The sequence below is a fragment of the Manis pentadactyla genome, chromosome 3 (genome assembly GCF_030020395.1).
Source record: "Manis pentadactyla isolate mManPen7 chromosome 3, mManPen7.hap1, whole genome shotgun sequence".
Lineage (NCBI taxonomy): Eukaryota > Metazoa > Chordata > Mammalia > Pholidota > Manidae > Manis > Manis pentadactyla.
This window is the reverse complement of record NC_080021.1, coordinates 155542062-155558241: the sequence shown is the minus strand read 5'-3', so window position 1 is coordinate 155558241 and position 16180 is coordinate 155542062. Positions and strand designations below refer to the sequence as shown.

Sequence of the window (16180 nt, the reverse complement as noted above, 5' to 3'; positions counted from 1 at the left end):
TGAACTAAGAAGTAGCTTTTACATCAGGTTTCTGTATTAAAGACAGAAAAAAAAGGGAGAGTTACTGGGGAAGGGGCTGGCGTACTGGGACCTCAGCTGGTACTGGTGCTGGAGCGTCATGGTGTTCCACAGGGTGACGTCGTTGGGCAAAAAGGGGCCCGACTGGTTTCTGGCCTCTTTCCACAAGCAGAAATGACATAAACCAAGATCATCTCCTTAGTTTATTTTTTTTCTAGAGTCCTTAGCATGCTACATTAACCTGACAACGCTTAATCTTGTGTTCATTTCACAATACATTTCATGCAGTTCACAGCTGTGATTGGGTTCACACTGATGTTACACATGTTTCGATTCAGCCATGTGAAAAGAATGATTTTTAATGGAGTTTGTCTCTGAAACTGTCCAAGCTTACATAAGCATGTGAGTTGTACACTCTATCCTTAGGTGCAGTCTTTCTTTAAAATGCAAGAAGGATTTTTAGCATAAGAATATAACGCCCCTGTTTATTGTTCATTGGCAACCCAACCACTTCCTTTAGGTTTCACATATCCTGAGGAATCCTCTTTTACAAAACAGCATTCAAGTATACTATTTTATGGAACATTCCAGGTTGAGTTTAGGAGCAATGCTGACTTTCAGCTTTATATCCCCAAATAAATCTTCCATGGACCCAGCTTTCCCAAGACTATTCTTAGCATTAGACTCTCTTTTACAATACACATTCAGCACTAAAGCCACAGAGCAGAGCTATTTGGCATTTTCCAGTGAAGTGCAAGAAATTAAATAAGTTATGTTTTTATTGCTAAGGGATAGAATCAAGCACAGTCACTTTGTCAAACAGAAGGAAGGGGTATACACAGGATGTCGCCTCTCCTCAGGGGGGCCTCAGGATTCAGCCGCCCAGAGATGTCCCCTGGTCGCCACCCGTCTGGAACCACTTAAGACGATGTGCCAAGTATTCTGGAGTCCGAGGAGTCAGACCGCTCGTCATAGTCATCCTCGGTGTAGATGGGCTGCTTCGACACCACCGGACACCCATCATCAGGGATGGAGATCCGGGGGTCCTCGGGGGCCCGGGTAGGCAGGACGGGGGAGCCTCGGAAGACGCTGGGCGAGTTACTGGGGAAGGGGCTGGCGTACTGGGACCTCAGCTGGTACTGGTGCTGGAGCGTCATGGTGTTCCACAGGGTGACATCGTTGGGCAAAAAGGGGCCCGACTGGTTTCTGGCCAAGGTGTTCCGCAGCACCAGGGGGTACCGGGGCGGCTGGGGGAACGGGTGCTGCAGGGGCACAGCCAAGGGGCTGGGGACCACGTTGCCGGAGTCCGCGGAGAACCGTAGCGTGTCTGGGACTCTGAAGGCCGAGCCTACAGACCACTTGGAAGAGGAGATGGGGTAGGAGCTCAGGGTGTGCTCAAAGATGTGCCCGTTGGAGGGCAACACCAGGCTCTCTGGTTCGGTCGCCGTTCGCTCTGCGCCGGACAGGGAGGAGCGGCTGGACAGCAGGACCTCCACGGCGCTCACCAGGTCCCCCCCGCAGCCCTTCAGGATGAGCTCCAGCACCGTCGGCTTCTGGGTGGGGAATATTTTTTTTAACACATCCAGTGGCGGTCTGTTGGCTTTCAAGCTGAAGGGCAGAGAAACCGTCCCCGAGGGGCCCTCGATCAGCAGGTGGTTCTGTTCCCCGTGGTACTTGGGGCTGTCGGGGCGGCTCTCGGTGTGGCCTCCGTTTTTCTGGACAGCATAGCCCCCTTCATCCACCGACACGACCTCGGGGCTCTCGGGGGCGAAGCATCCCTTGCCTTTCCCCACATCCGGGGAGCCTCTGTGCTCGGCGTCTTTGTCGCTGAAGGTCTCCGCGTTGTCTGCCGCGCTGCCATCCCCAAGCCGTTCTTCAGTCAGGTCTGAAAAGCAGAGAATAGCTGGATTAATCTGTTCCTGGTTTGCATAAAGAGGAACAGATGTGCTCAGGACAGGGCCCAGCACAGGCTTTGGGGAAGGGAAAATGCGTCTCAGGGGCTGTAACACACAGCAAGATAAGGATCTAGAAAGCAGAGTGGTCACTCAGAATGATGGGTGCAGGTTGCCTCAGCCACAGACCGTCTGTGCGCTACCCATAACCAGAGAAGATGTGGCTGTCACGGCGTAGGGACCCTCTGCGGAGCTGGAATAAACAGAGCCCAGGGAAGAACGGAAAATGAGCTCAGGCTTGTCTTCGGCTCCTCGTCTGCAAATGAGGTGGACGATGTAACCTAGGGACACTGTGGGTCAGTGCACCACCCATATGCCCACAGGGAAATGTAATGTTTAAATCCATTTACACAGAGGTGGATTTTGTGTGAAGGCTATCTTATGAACTAGTCATCACTATGTTTTATCAGATTACCTTGTATAGTAACTAGTCAATATGATTGCCAGAAAGAAAGAAATCTCTCTGAAAAGCCAGGGATTGGCAGGCTCGTTTGCCTGTAACTTACCCTAGAGGGCCAACAAAACCAGCTGTGAGTCCTGATGGTGGGACAGGTTGCAGGGGAGGAAGAAGGAAAAAGCTGGAGGGATCTCTGAAATGACATGACCCATGAATGACACGATGCGCCCATAACTCCAGGGCCGTGGGGTGTGAGAGGTCAAGATGCCTTCATGAACCATTTTATTAGTAAAGCACATGGGCAGGACTTCAAGATACTTTCTTAAATTGTATTAAAAGGGAAAAAAAGCTTCCCCAACAAACCAGATATTTGCTGTGAACTAAACCAGCTGCAAACTTAACATTTCAACCTAAGACATTACCTCCAGGGCTAGTATTACTACACGGAACAGGCAGAAACAGGTGGGTAAGGCTGGTTTGCCTGCAGTAATGAATGCTAACAAACCTTTATAATAAAGGGGCATATTCTTTATTAGCAAGCTGTACATAAGTAAATTTTTATCCTTTTTAAAACATGTACTGGTTCTACTCAAAGCCAATGTAACTGATCTAAAGATGAAAATTATTAATGACCCAGTTGTCCGGTTGTAAACAATAGGTTTGCCTGTTTTCTACAGCCCTGCCTGAATAGCCTCATTGTCGCCTTCTCTGTGGGCACACCTTAGTTTATATAGATAGCCAGCCGGTGAAATTTCATCAAAGCAGCTTCTAAAAATCCATCTCCTATTTGTTGTTGTTTACTTTAAAAGCCTTAAACAAAGGCCCACTTATGAACATTGTTCTAACCCAGAATATATCTTAAATATAATTGAAGAACAAAACTTTGGTTTTTCACAAAGCAATAAATACATGCCAAGCATGAACAGGTACTTCTAAATTTTTTTAAATATGCTTAAACCATATCAGTGCAATTTTTTAACATAAATCTGATAGAAATCCATACTTATCCCAAATAGGCATTTTTAAGGAAACTGCTTCCTTTCCATTACAAAATATAAGGTTTCCATGTGAGGATCATTTGCAGCCTGCATGTGTTAAGCCATCTTTGCTTTCTGTATCAACTCTATGGGATGTACAAAAGACCTATTTCTGTCAGAGAAATTTAACATATTCTCTCCTGCAACTTCCCAGGCCTGGAGACCCGCAGCTCATCTCCTGAGTTAATGTGGTATTTATGCTTAATGCAAAAAAAAGAGAAACACAACAAGGAAAAAGCTTCTCTGGATTTACATTCAAATCAGCTCAGTGTTCCTGACTCGTGACCCCTTGGCTGTTACTCTATTATTAAACACTTGAAAAAGGGTGGCCAGTGACAGTCTGTTAACTCAGCACTGAACTGAACAAGCAATTGGATTTTGGCACCTGTTCAATGGAGCTTGGGAAAACAAATCAAATACTCTCCCCATGTAAATATGGACATAAAATAATGTTTTAAATACTATGCCACTCTAAAAAGGTTTTTTCTTTCTTTAACTTTAGCTTGCATTATCTATTATTGTCAGCATCAAGTACTTAGTATCCCCGTGATATTCAAGAATACTAAAGGAGACAGGAAAAAGGGAGTGGAAAATACCAAGAAGTGTAAGACTTGCTCCTAATTTCTGGATCTTATTATCTAGCTGGGAAGGTAAGACCCAGATGCAGAAGGAAAAGCAAACAGCCAGGCAGAATTTACTAAGCATCAAACATGACACCCATTATACACAAATGTTCATAGCAGCATTATTCACAATAGTGAAAGGTGGAAGCAACCCAAGTGTCCATGAACAGACGACTGGATAAGCAACATGTGATATATACATAAAAGGCAATATTATTCAGCCTCAAAAAGGCATGAAATTCTGATACATGCTACAATACCAATGAACCTTGAAAATGGGTCTAAGTGAAATGAGCCAGTCATTAAAAGACAAATATTCTGATTCCACTTATATAAGATACCTAGAATAGGCAAATCCGTAGAAACAGAAAGTAGAATGGTGGTCACCAGGGGCTGGAGGAAAGAGGTAATGGGGCTTGCTGTTTAGTGGGTACAGGGCTTCAGTTTGAGGTGATGGATATAGCGATCACTGCACAACATTGTGAATCTCCTTATGCCACTATATGGTACCCTTTAAGAATGTTAAAAAACTAAGTTTTATGTTATGTATAGTTTACCACAATAAGAAAAAGGAAAGAAATATGACACAGAATCATAGCCATATAAGGGATGGGGAGATTATTTTTAAGAAACAACTGGTTCTTCCAGGAAATAAAGGGTATATAAATATAGCTATAAAGCTCAAAACTATTTTTTTTAAAGAAATGGGTGAACATAATCCACACCCTGGATGAACTGCAAACACTGAAAACATTTAAGGGCACCATTTTGAGATCTGTCACCAAATTCACTCTTCCACAGACTGCTTCAGGTTCCAGGAGCAAGTGAGTCAAAGAGCAGTTTAGCCAAAGGGAACTTGGGAATGATGCTCTAGCTAACCTGACACTAGCTACCATTAGGAAAAAAAATTTTTTTCAAGATGGCAAAGATGTACTCTCCCAATCAACTGGATACCGGATGGCAGCATTATAAATGGGACAATACAAAATTCCACTTCAGTACCTATTTTCCTGTTCTGCAAAACAGGCTGCCATGGAATCTTCCACAGGTGCTAGCGTGTTCACGAATTGTGACCACCTCCCTACTACCGCCACACCCCAACCGCAAAATCCCCTTTCTTATTTTCTTGTCTACCCTTTGCCTTTGCTACTGTGACATGCGCAGGGCAGCATGTACTTGCGGTTACTTCTCAAGGAGTGGTGGTTCATCTACACACTGTCAGCAGACTTTTGGGCTGATCAGCCTCTCCAGCTCAGTACCCAGGCTGAGGCCAAAAGTGATACAAGCTAACAGGATGTCACAGGAATCGAATCTACAAATTCAGGGCCTTCCAACAAACGGGGCTCAGCACTGTTTATACTGTGTGCAAAAGGAAGACAGAAGATATGGAAGAAGCAATGACTTGGCACACACCTGTGGCTTTCACACACGGGAGCAGCAACATCAAGTCTTGCTAAGGAGTGTTAGGTTGAGCAGATTCCCATTCAGCACCCAGAGCTGGTGGCGATTCAGAGCTGGGCAAGCTGGGCAGAGCTACTTACTCTCCCACCTCGAGCCAATAATAACCCAACAGTAATTTTTGAAGGGCACAATACAGAGCCCTGCAATTTTGTGGCACTCTGGTGTCTAGTATTGGTTGTATTGTTGTGCCTAAACTAAATGTATTATAAATTATTCTATTATAAATACAGACTTTCACAAGTAATTATAGAGGGTGAGTTTTGAGCCCAGTGATAAAGTGTAATTTAATAATAGGTGTTTCTTTACATCTCTAGATTTTTTTCCTAAATGAACCTTATAAATTGTTCATGTTAGTTTAAAACACAAAGGCCTTTCTAGATACAGAAATGTGAAACTGCCAACCGAAAAAATGAAAAGGGAAGTAACTCCCCAAACACTTTAGCCTCTTTCTTCTTGAAACTGACACCCTAATTCCTGGAACATAAAGGGTAAGAGTTTATTTCAACGGATAATATTTTTACCCCTATATATCAATGCAAAAAGCCAAAACTCCTAGACAAAAAGTAGAAAGAAATCAATTCCATCTGATATTACAAACCACCTATTGAAATGATAGGAATCTGTTGCTAATGCTTAAACATCTAGGTACTTTGAAAATCTTACTAAATGTTCACTCTTCAATGTTATATTTTTCATGATGTAGAAATGCTTACAGCCACCTCTGAAGTAAACTCACTAGGGTAAATGTTTTGAAAAGAAGCAGATATTCAATTAAGAAGGATTTTTTTCTATATATAGTAATGCTACCAATTTCAGAAACTATGTATGCAATAACATAGCTACAAAACTTTTCTTTCTTTTTTGCTACAAGATTTTATCGAAGGAGAAATAACGAATACTCACACAACGGGTATTTATTTCCAATCTGAAATCACAGTTTGCAGAATTTAACTTAGAGGATTTTTTCATATGAAAGTTCAGTTAAATTTTAAAAAATTCTAAATATTCATTTCAAATATCTTGAGAAAGCCTGGTACATATGTGAAACAAACACTGCCCAAGACATATAAAAATGGACAATCTTTCTGACTTCGATGTGGTGGGTTTTATCCATTTTATCCAATTATATCTATTTAACAAAATATCTTACATCTGGAATGAAAACAAAAACACCAGCAAAGAGGAGTATTTCCTAGAGCAATGTCACTGGACTTTTTCTTTTGAAATCCTGTCATGAATTTTGAAACATGGATGGTCATGTCCTCCTCTGTTCCCTTGAGGTTTGGGGAACATACCTCCAAACAACTGTTCCCTGATGGGTTGTTTTCAAGGCACACAAATCTTACAGCAATGGCAGGGAAGGAGCCCAGGCAGTATGGGGTGTCCAAAAAAGACCATCCACACAGAATTCTAACAGAAAACACACTCTTTACATTACTGTTACCTTTATCACAACTAGAAGTGTGGAATCATAGAAAAACTAAATGGTTGAAAACAAAGTATAGTGGGGAATGAATGTCAGTCTAAAATCTTTCCTTTTCTTTCTTTAGGGGAAAAAATTGTGAAAAGTACAAAGAGTCATGCTTTGCTTTCTAAAAATCACTAAGAACACTAGTTTCATTATGTCTGAAGGAATCAGGCTGACTCTTTGGGACCAATATTTTGGAGGATGTTGGAGTAGAAGGGACTGGATTTAAGGAACTACGGTTCATAACTGTGGACTTTGTATGTCTTGCAAAAATTTAGTTTTGACCCCTTTCTTAACTTAGAAGGGAACATTTTTCAAGAAGCAGGAGAGACATTACCTATAAATCTACCTATCACATTTACTTGATACTTTGTGAATGCAGCTGGCTACTCATTCATCCATCTACTTAACAAATACCCTAAAGTCCTTCATGTGTGCCCAGGCACTGTGTTAAGATTATATAGTGATTAAAGCAGTGCCTCTTGGCCACTGAGAGGCTTACAGTTTACAGTGTTTTGCAAAATTTCCAAGTTATCTATGTAGTTGATCATATTTTACATTGAAACACAAGTAACTCAGACCAGTAGCTGGGCAATGGTGTATTCATGAGAGGGAATATTGTAAAAATCCACATGTAAAAACTATAGGTGCAACAGATATTCCTACTGAACCTAAAAAAAAAAAAAACCTCATGGGAAAAAAGCAGAACACTGATCTCAGCTTTGTAGAATGTTTGTCTGCCTAATCAAAAGAGATTCGAGATTCGGTAAAGAACTGATGTTCTGAATGTTAAGTTTTCTGTAGTACTGTTATTCAGTAGTTGGTTTTCCTCTTCTATTTATTTATTTAGATGCTTGATTGTACAATAAAATGGGGGGAAAGCCACCTGGTTTTTGTTTGTTTGTTTTCCCTTGGTTTCTTTGGCTAACAGTAAGGTGCAGTGCTCAGACAAGGGGGTGATTGATTAAAGCCATGTAAGACTCTGGGGGAGGGGCACGACATAATGTCAAGGTGAGGGACCAGTGATGATCAGCTGTCCCAGCACCCAGGCCTCAACCTCCACCATGCATATCCCAGTTCAAGGTCTGCTGTGCCATCAGAGCCACATCAGACTAGATGTGGCTAGGAACCTCAGTGGCTAATGGCTGAGTAGCCGCAACAGGTTAAAAAGCCAAAGAAAGGAGAAAAGCAAGAAGGGAGGAAAAGAAGGAAAGGCAGGCAGGCAGGCAGGCAAATAGATTTCTACTGGGCTCTATCCTCCTCCCTGTCAGAAAGGAGTGCAACATTTCCAGAAAGGGGCTCCAAGTCCTCCAGGGACATTGATTTATGAAGATTTACTCCCTTTTCCTCTGTAAAGCTGTTAGCAGAAAGTGCTGACTGGCTGCAGCAAAAAATTTCTCATCAATGCTCTTTGATTGTATTTTGCAAAACAAAATGCCTGTTGCTTGGTAACATTTCACTTGAGCCTGACCTTCCACAAAAGTTATTGCTACCAGATTCGATTTACACTGTCCTCCTGTGATTACTGTAATCTTTTAAACCCAGGAGTTCATCCATCAGGGAAAAGAAAAGTTAGTTGTGTAAGTGGAGAGCACGGCTATCCACCAGATTTATAATCCCGAGGAGTGTGTCTGGAGGGTGGGGGTTCTCTCCCGATGGCCGTGGAACTCTGGTTCCTAGACGTGGAAAACGGTCCCGCTCCTTCTGAGCCTGTCCTCAGATCCACAAGATGGACACCCGTGCCTCTCCGACGCCTGCCCAGGGCAGCTGAGGCTCCACACAGAGAACGAAGCAGGGAGACGCAGAGGAGCGACCCCCACCCCAATAGGCACCCTGCAGAGGAATGGGGGCTGGTGGGGAGGACGTGGCCTAGCGTTGCTGGGTATAATCGCAGGATGCCCAGTTAAATTTGAATTTCAGATAATAACGAATTGTTTACAGTAAGCAATGTTGGGCTTACAAGTTCTTGCTTATTTGCACCCTTTTTTCCCCTCTAAATCTGGCAACCCACCGAGGCTTGGGAGGCAGCAAGGAGGGAGAGGGCGGCCACCCAGGCGCGAGTGGGAAAGGCCAGGAAGGCGGCCGGCGTAGCGCCGCGGCTCCGTCTGGCTCCCCGACACTGGGCCATGCCAGGGTGCCCAGAGTGGGCGATGAAGGAGCCGCCCGCAAGCGGAGGGTGGCAGGGCCGGGCCCCGGAGCCAGCGCCCAGCCGCCTGACCGCAGCCTGCCCGGGCCTGGGTGCAGGGGACAGAGGCCCAGGGCCGCCGCTGCCCGCGCCTTTCGTGGGGTTCCCGCACCTCGGCCTGGCATTGGAAACCTCCCGGCCGGCCGGGCGTCGCCGGCGCCCTAGATCCTCGTCCCAGACCCAGTGTCCTCGCGCACCGCCCTGCACTTGCAGAGCTCGGCGGCGCGCGGGTACCAGGAGCCCGGCGCGCGAATCGCCCGGCGTCGGGGGAAAGACCAGGACCTGTGAATGTGCCCCGCGTCCCATCCCCTAGGGCCAGCCCTGGGGGAAGGTTTGGAAGAGACCAGTAGTACAGAACCGCTTATTCCTCTTCTTTTGACTAGTTTTTGTATTTCAAAGTGCAATACTCTTGAGTCAGGCCCCTCGCCCCATATTAAGCCGTCTTAAATAACCAGACCCCGTTCTTAAATTCATAGCTACACTTCATGAAAGACTGTGAAATCTTTCCTACTCTTTCGTTTGTTTCTAGCCTATAATCACAGAGGGCTTCCCATTCTGGCTTGGACCTGTGATCCCGTAACAATAATCATACTTGCAGGTTCATCTATTTTTTTTAAATAAAGTAAAACAAAAAATTAGGAAGCAGATGGGACAGGACCCAATGAAGCTGGAGCTGAAAAGCCCACAGCAAGCATAAAGATGCTAGGAGGTGTGGGCCAGGAGGGAAAATTAAAGAAAGGCAGTTTTTCAAAATCTCCTAACTTCTGTCCCTATAGGTCTCTTGTTTGTGCCATTTCAGGAGAAATAAACAGGAAAGGAGTTCCTTCTTTCCGGTTTGATCTTGAGCTCCTATTTCTGCAACAATATGATGTTTTCAAATTCTTTTTTCTTTAAGAACATTTTAAAGAACTGTGCACATATTTATTTTGATGGCAGATGTAGACCTAGTAAGACTCTATAGCCACAGAGCTTTCCTCTCAAAGCATGAGGAGACCAAGACACTCCCCTGGCGGGAAAGCTGGGGGTTGGGGAAGGGAGACAGCACAGGATTGAAACTTTAGCTTCTCACCTTGGTTCTGACCCCTAACTTTCCTCAGCTCTGGAGCCCAGTCCTGAAAGGCTGGCTTGGCTGGTTGAGGCTGCTGACTCAGATACACTAGGAGCTGAAAGATGTTCACACTTGCCATGATATCTTCATGGGGGAGGGAAAGGGGTGTGAGGGGGATGAAGAGGGAATTTAGAAGTCAGTCAATTATATATATATAAGCTTAAATCTTATGGTTCTTGGCCAGTCATAGATGATAACCAAGAGCCCGGGAAATGTACACCCAAAAAGAAACAAGAGTACAGAGTACATCAACCCCATAGCTAGAAGTAATAACATTAAAATATGAAATTTCTCCTTAAAGCCACAGCCACATTGAAAGAGATGTTCAACATACTACACTATTAGATATAATAACCCCCATTCCTTTAAAGTCTCTGAAACAGAATTTAGGAAAGAGGTTTCTTCCAGCACAAAACTGAGTTTTGGTGTTAATGTGTCACTCCCTGAATAGGGTGTTTTTTCTCCAGTGGTGCCCAGCAAACATACCCCTCTCTAGGGCATGTGCTTTTCTCAAGAGTATTTATGGAGAGGAAAAAACGACTCTGTGTTTGTGAACCACCATTGTAACAAACAAAAAAAAACCATATATCTCTACAGCTAGTTATGCCCTTTATAAAAGGATCATCCATGGTTTTGACACAGAGATCACATAGAAACAGATCTCCATAATTTGCCAGCAGCTACTTAGAGATTCCTAATGGTTTGTGAATTTACTGTACATGTGTACCTACCACTGCGGTGGAGCTTCACTTACTTTTCTACTTCTCAAGCGGTGAGTTACTTACCAAGGAGTATCCCTTTGCTTCTAGCTTACATAGGGATGGTATGTTGTGTACAAATACATTGCAAAAAAAGGTATAATACATTCAGCAGCTGGTGATAGCATCCAGGCAAGTTTTCCCTAACTTAAATCCCAAATAGGCTTTCTCTGTACAAGTCATACAAAACATTGCATAGAACGGATCCACTTATATACTTGCTTTCCTAATGGAAAACAATTATCTGTTCTTATCCTGTCTCCTCCCACCAAATGATTGGTGATTGGCTTTTTTGTTTTTTAAGAATAGAATTATCAGGTTCAACCAATTGAAAGAAAAACAAAAGTTACACACATGAATGTGCCAGATATGCAGCATGACCAGCAAAACCTGAGCTGTTGGTCCCCGATGGCTCAGTCTCCAAAGCCATCACTCTAGCCTCTTCTCATGGTATATCTTACTCTCCTTTGCAATTACTTGCTTTCAATTTGGAAGGTTCAAGCTGTCTCTGAATACTTGGTTCCCTGTACAAGCAAGAGCACCAGGTCTGGTTTGCCCAGTTGAAATCAGTCTTCCTTTTTTCTTCCACCAAAGCATGTATCCCATGGCTGCAGCTACTACTCCACCTTCCTTCCTGCCCTCATTACCCACCCTTCCTGAGGTCATTTTTGGTTTTGTGACTTTTTAGAAACCATGAACTTTGGCCATCCCAAAAAATGTCTTAAAGAACATAGGCTGAGAGAATCCCCTCTTGGACAAGGACCCCAGAACTCAGTGTTGTATTACAGGGGTGCTGCTGGGCAGACTGCCACTGCATAATGCTACCGCTGACATAAACTCGGATTCCTGTTCTGGTGGGGGGGGGGGGAGATGGAGACATGGAAGCTGAAAAAGGAAAGTAAGCAAAGTCATTGGCATAGGTCAACTTGTAGAACTGAAATAAACCTCTCATAGTTACTTGTTCTAACTTAAAGGAGAAAAAAGAGAATCTTCTTTCTCCCCACCTCCTATTCCTCAGCGGCAAATCTATAAATATGAAGAGAACAGACTAACAGAGACAACTGGGGCGTGCAGGGCAGTGCATTACTCAGAGAAATGCTTGTATCCTACCCTGGATTAAATATCCACAAAATCCATGTCCAGCAAACTCTCTTCTATCCTCAAAAACGCCCAGTTCTGCTGTTTACGTAAGATGTTCTCAGAGATTCTGGCCTGGCGAGCATAACTGAGCAACAGAACAGCAGAACTGTGCCGCCAGGCTGACTTTCAACTCATCCCAAAACCAGTGAGTCTGTACGTCCCCAGTTCTGCACAGCAGTTCAGTGCTCTAGGAGCTAGCCTAGCTGCTCCTGGAGAGATCCGGGAGCCAGAGGCAATGTCTTGGGGGCGGGGGCCTTAGTAGGGGGATTTAGGCAGAAGTTCTGCCCGAGTTCCATCTGCAGGTGGACTACAGGCCTTCCAGGGCCTTCGCTCTCTCAATTTCAGCAGTCCCCCCACCCTCTCGCTGAGATGAGCTTTTTCTTTTGAACGTTTCCCCCAGGTAAAGCAAAATACCAACACATGCTCATCGAATCCAATCCAAGAACTTAAAGTCAAAGGAGTATTTGGGCTGTGCAGGACAGCAAGCTAAAGAGTCCCCAGGAGGAAAGAGATTCAACTGGGGCCTGAGGGCTCCCGAGGCCTGGAGAAGGGAACCGGATGGAAGCAGAGGGGTAGGGGCATTCAGCTCACCTGTGGCTCAAGGCAGACCTAACTAACCTCTTCGGAGCACAGCAAAGGTGGAGAGGGGAGAGGGAGGGGAAGGGAAAGCAGAGAGTCTTTGCTCCAAATCTGGGGCTTAGCAGCCTGAGGGCCGGACCCGCCTGAAATTTGGTGAAGGCTCGCCGGAGGTGGCCTTCAGCGATTTAGGTCAAATTTTGTTTGAATTTCTTTAACCCCCCGAGACAGCCGAGAAGGGAGAAGGGCGGCCTGAGGAGCGGGTGTTAACGAACCTGAGCAGTTCTGCCACAGGTGTCGACTCTGGGTGCACCCGATTCTGAGTCCCTACTTTAAGTTTAGGAGCATTTCTGGTCCTTTTTTACTATTGCTTCCAAATAGGGCTTCTTTCAACAAATTAGAAGAGGCGGAGGGCCACAGGGAGCTACTAAAAAGGCTTCGGTTTCTCTCCAAGTACCGCAGGCGGAGAAGAACGCACGGCTTGGAGCCAGCCTAGCCGGTGGCCTTGGCTCCTTCCCTGCACACAACAGTCCCTACCACCAAACGCAAGCCCCTCTTAAAGCCCGCAGCCCGAAAAGCCCGGCCGTAAGGTGGTGTGTGTCGCCGTGGCTTTTAATTAGGTCCGGTCTCGACCTCTTTTTTCGACTTTTTTATTTACCCGCTGAAATGTTCACGTTCCCCTTTTACCTGGGGAGGGCGTTTGGCGAGCCCGACGCAGAGTCCCGCAGTTTGACTCACCCGAGGCTTGCCTTTCCCGTGGGCGCCTAAGTTCTACCTGCACGGGATCCAGGCTGAAGGCCGAAGCCCGCAGAGTAAGAATCAGCTTGGCAGGAGTTTGGGAGGCCAGGCCAACTTCCCAAAACACGTCTCCGGGCCTCCCCAGGCAAAGCCGAAGCGGCCGCTCATAAGGTTTTTCGCTCAGTGGCCGAGCCGGGCTTCCGCACAGCGGACGCTCTTACCTGGCTTGGCAAGCTGCGACTGCAGTGCCCCGGACTGGGGCTCGGCGGCCCAGCGCAGTGCGGCGGCGGCAGCCAACTCCGCGGCCGGGCGCGGCGGTGGCGGCGGCGGCGGCGGCGCCGGCAGCTGAGACGGCTGCGAAGTCGGCGACGGCTGCGGAGCGGCGGTCGCGTCCCCCGGCGGCGGGGGTCCGGGCAGGGCGCGCAGCGAGTCCGGGATGAGACTTTCGAGGCTCTCGTTGGCCTGCTGGCGGCGCAGCGCCACCTGAGCCGCCATGACCCGCTGCCGCTCGATGATGAGGATGCACTTCTCGCAGGTGCAGTCCTTGAAGCGGCAGTAGCGCTTGTGGCCCTTGAGCCAGGACAGCACGCCGTGGTTGCGGCAGCGCGCGCACTTGGGCGTGCGCTGCAGGGGCGCCCGCGGCGGCTGCGACACTGGGCCGCCCATGTACAAGTACGGGGAGCCGTAGCCGTTCATGTCCCGGACACCCGGAAGAGCTGGCTGGTTGGCGGCGGCAGCGGGCCAGAGGGCGATGGACAGCGAGGCTGGGAGGCCCGCTCACGGGCGACCTCTGGGCGGCGCGGTCGTTGGTCCCGGGGCGCCGGCGGCCGCGTGGGCTCTGGGAGGGCCGGAGGTGCAGCAGCCGTCTTCACTCTCCCGGGGCGCTCGCAGCCTCAGCCTCCTGCTGGTGGTCCGCCAATTCCACGCGAATCGCGGCTCAGCCAACAGCTGCTTTGGCGGACGAGTCTTCCCTCGCCGAGGCGCTGCTGCGGCTGCAAGGAGCCGCCAAGAGCTCTGGTTACGGTCTGAGCCAGCTCGTCTGCAGCTCCCGCGCGCGCTGGCGGGGCCCAGCACCTCCTCCGCTGCCCTCCTCCACTCCTCCCCCTTCCAACACCACCCCCACCCCCGGGGCCCGGTCTCCTTGCTCTCCCCACCCTTCTCCACGCCTTCCTCCTTCCTTCCTGCTCGTGCCCCTCGAGTTCCTGCACTTCACCTTCCTTGCCACCTGCAGCTGGGCCACTCTCGCGGGGGCGCTCACGGCCCCCCTCCTCCAAGCTCTCCTGGCTTCCCTGCCTGCGGCGGGAGGGACTGCGGCGCTCCGGGACAAGGCGGTGCAGGCGGGGCGGGGAAGGGAGGACCAGCGGGGGCGAGGGTGGAGGTGCCCATAGGCAATCCCACGCCTGATTTGGCAGCGTTCTCTTCCCCTCCCTCCAGGCCTGATTTGGCGGCGCAGAGTCCGAGGCCTCTTTCATCCCGACACTGGTCACAGAAACTCGGCTGGACGAGAACCAGAGCTTACCGGAGCACTGCGGGTGCACTAGGGACACGGCCTGGGTGGAAAAGGATTTAAGCTGGGGCAAGCCGGGGGCCGCGGCCACTGGCGGGTGGAGTTGGGGAAAGACAGTGGAATTGGTTCGGGAAATTTTGGCTTCTTAATTTCCTTTTGCAACATTTTTTCTTTTGCTGCTGTAGAATAAAATTAATGCCTTTGAAAACCTGCCAGCCCAAGAATGACAACCCATTTTGCAGGCTATTTCAAAGGGAAAAACAATCCTCCCACTCTGGTGCTGAGTTTATTTCTTTACCCTCCTCCCAAGTCTCTGTCCTGAAAGGCTGGGAAGTGTTCTTGTAGAGGACTTTCGTAAGTGCTGGGTCTGAACTTCCAGAGAAGTGGACGAGGGAGCCACATTAGCGCCCCCAAAGTTGTCGGGTATGATCACCCCTCTGCCCAACAGGCACTGTACGATGAAACAGAGGTGTCAGCGTCACCCAAGTGAAATTCCCACGGATCAGTGATTTAATTAATGGATAAGGGATACCTGCCCTCCCTCCCCCCAGCGTCTTTGGATAAAGGTGGAAGTGGAAGAGGGCCCTTGCACAAGCTGACAGCATACAACTTTGTTTAAACTGTTATTTCCGTGTTTATAATCTATGAATACCGTTTTGACCTAACACAGAGTACCCTACAAATGCACAGGAGCGACGGTAGCACAATGGTTCTGTGCAAATTAGGGATGATGTCAGTTCCGCAGCCATTGGTCTGCTCGCTCCTGGAAGTGGACACTGAGCTCCTCTCCTGGCTGTCTGGGCAAATCGAATGAGAGAGGTGAGCATAGACGACGAGTCCACTGCAAAGGCCAACCCTTCAGCTGCCCCGTCGTCCTTGACCCCTCGAGGAGGCCACATTTTTCTGCACTTAGAAGCAAACAAGCAACACAAAATCGTCCCTCTGTTTGCCTGCTGTATATTCAACGAAAGCACTGCCAGGCATTCTAGCAGCCAACCCTCCTCCTAGAAGGGCAATTCCGAGAGATGAGGACGGTTAGAAAATGGAGCCCAGTTGTGTGCATTTCCCCTGAAGCCCTTAGCTGCCCCCACCCGCACCCCACACCACCCGGTTTCAGACCCATCGGGGAAGTTGAGGGTCGACAGATGCTGATCTGGGGGTGAGTGGGCAGGAAACCTTCTCCCCAAGGATTTCTCATATCCAGAGAGGCCT

At 47.8% G+C, this 16180-nt stretch overlaps 1 protein-coding gene across 1 annotated transcript; it reads right to left on the bottom strand.

Annotated features, from left to right (window-relative positions):
- Nucleotides 1–218: 218 nt before the first annotated feature.
- Nucleotides 219–14576, bottom strand: DMRT3 (doublesex and mab-3 related transcription factor 3). Its single transcript, XM_036928428.2, has 2 exons — nucleotides 13683–14576; nucleotides 219–1903 (listed from the first exon to the last, which is right to left on the bottom strand). The coding sequence occupies exons 1-2, from the start codon at nucleotides 14155–14157 to the stop codon at nucleotides 939–941; spliced, it is 1440 nt and encodes a 479-aa protein (XP_036784323.2). The 5' UTR covers nucleotides 14158–14576; the 3' UTR covers nucleotides 219–938.
- Between the last annotated feature and the right edge of the window lie 1604 nt (nucleotides 14577–16180).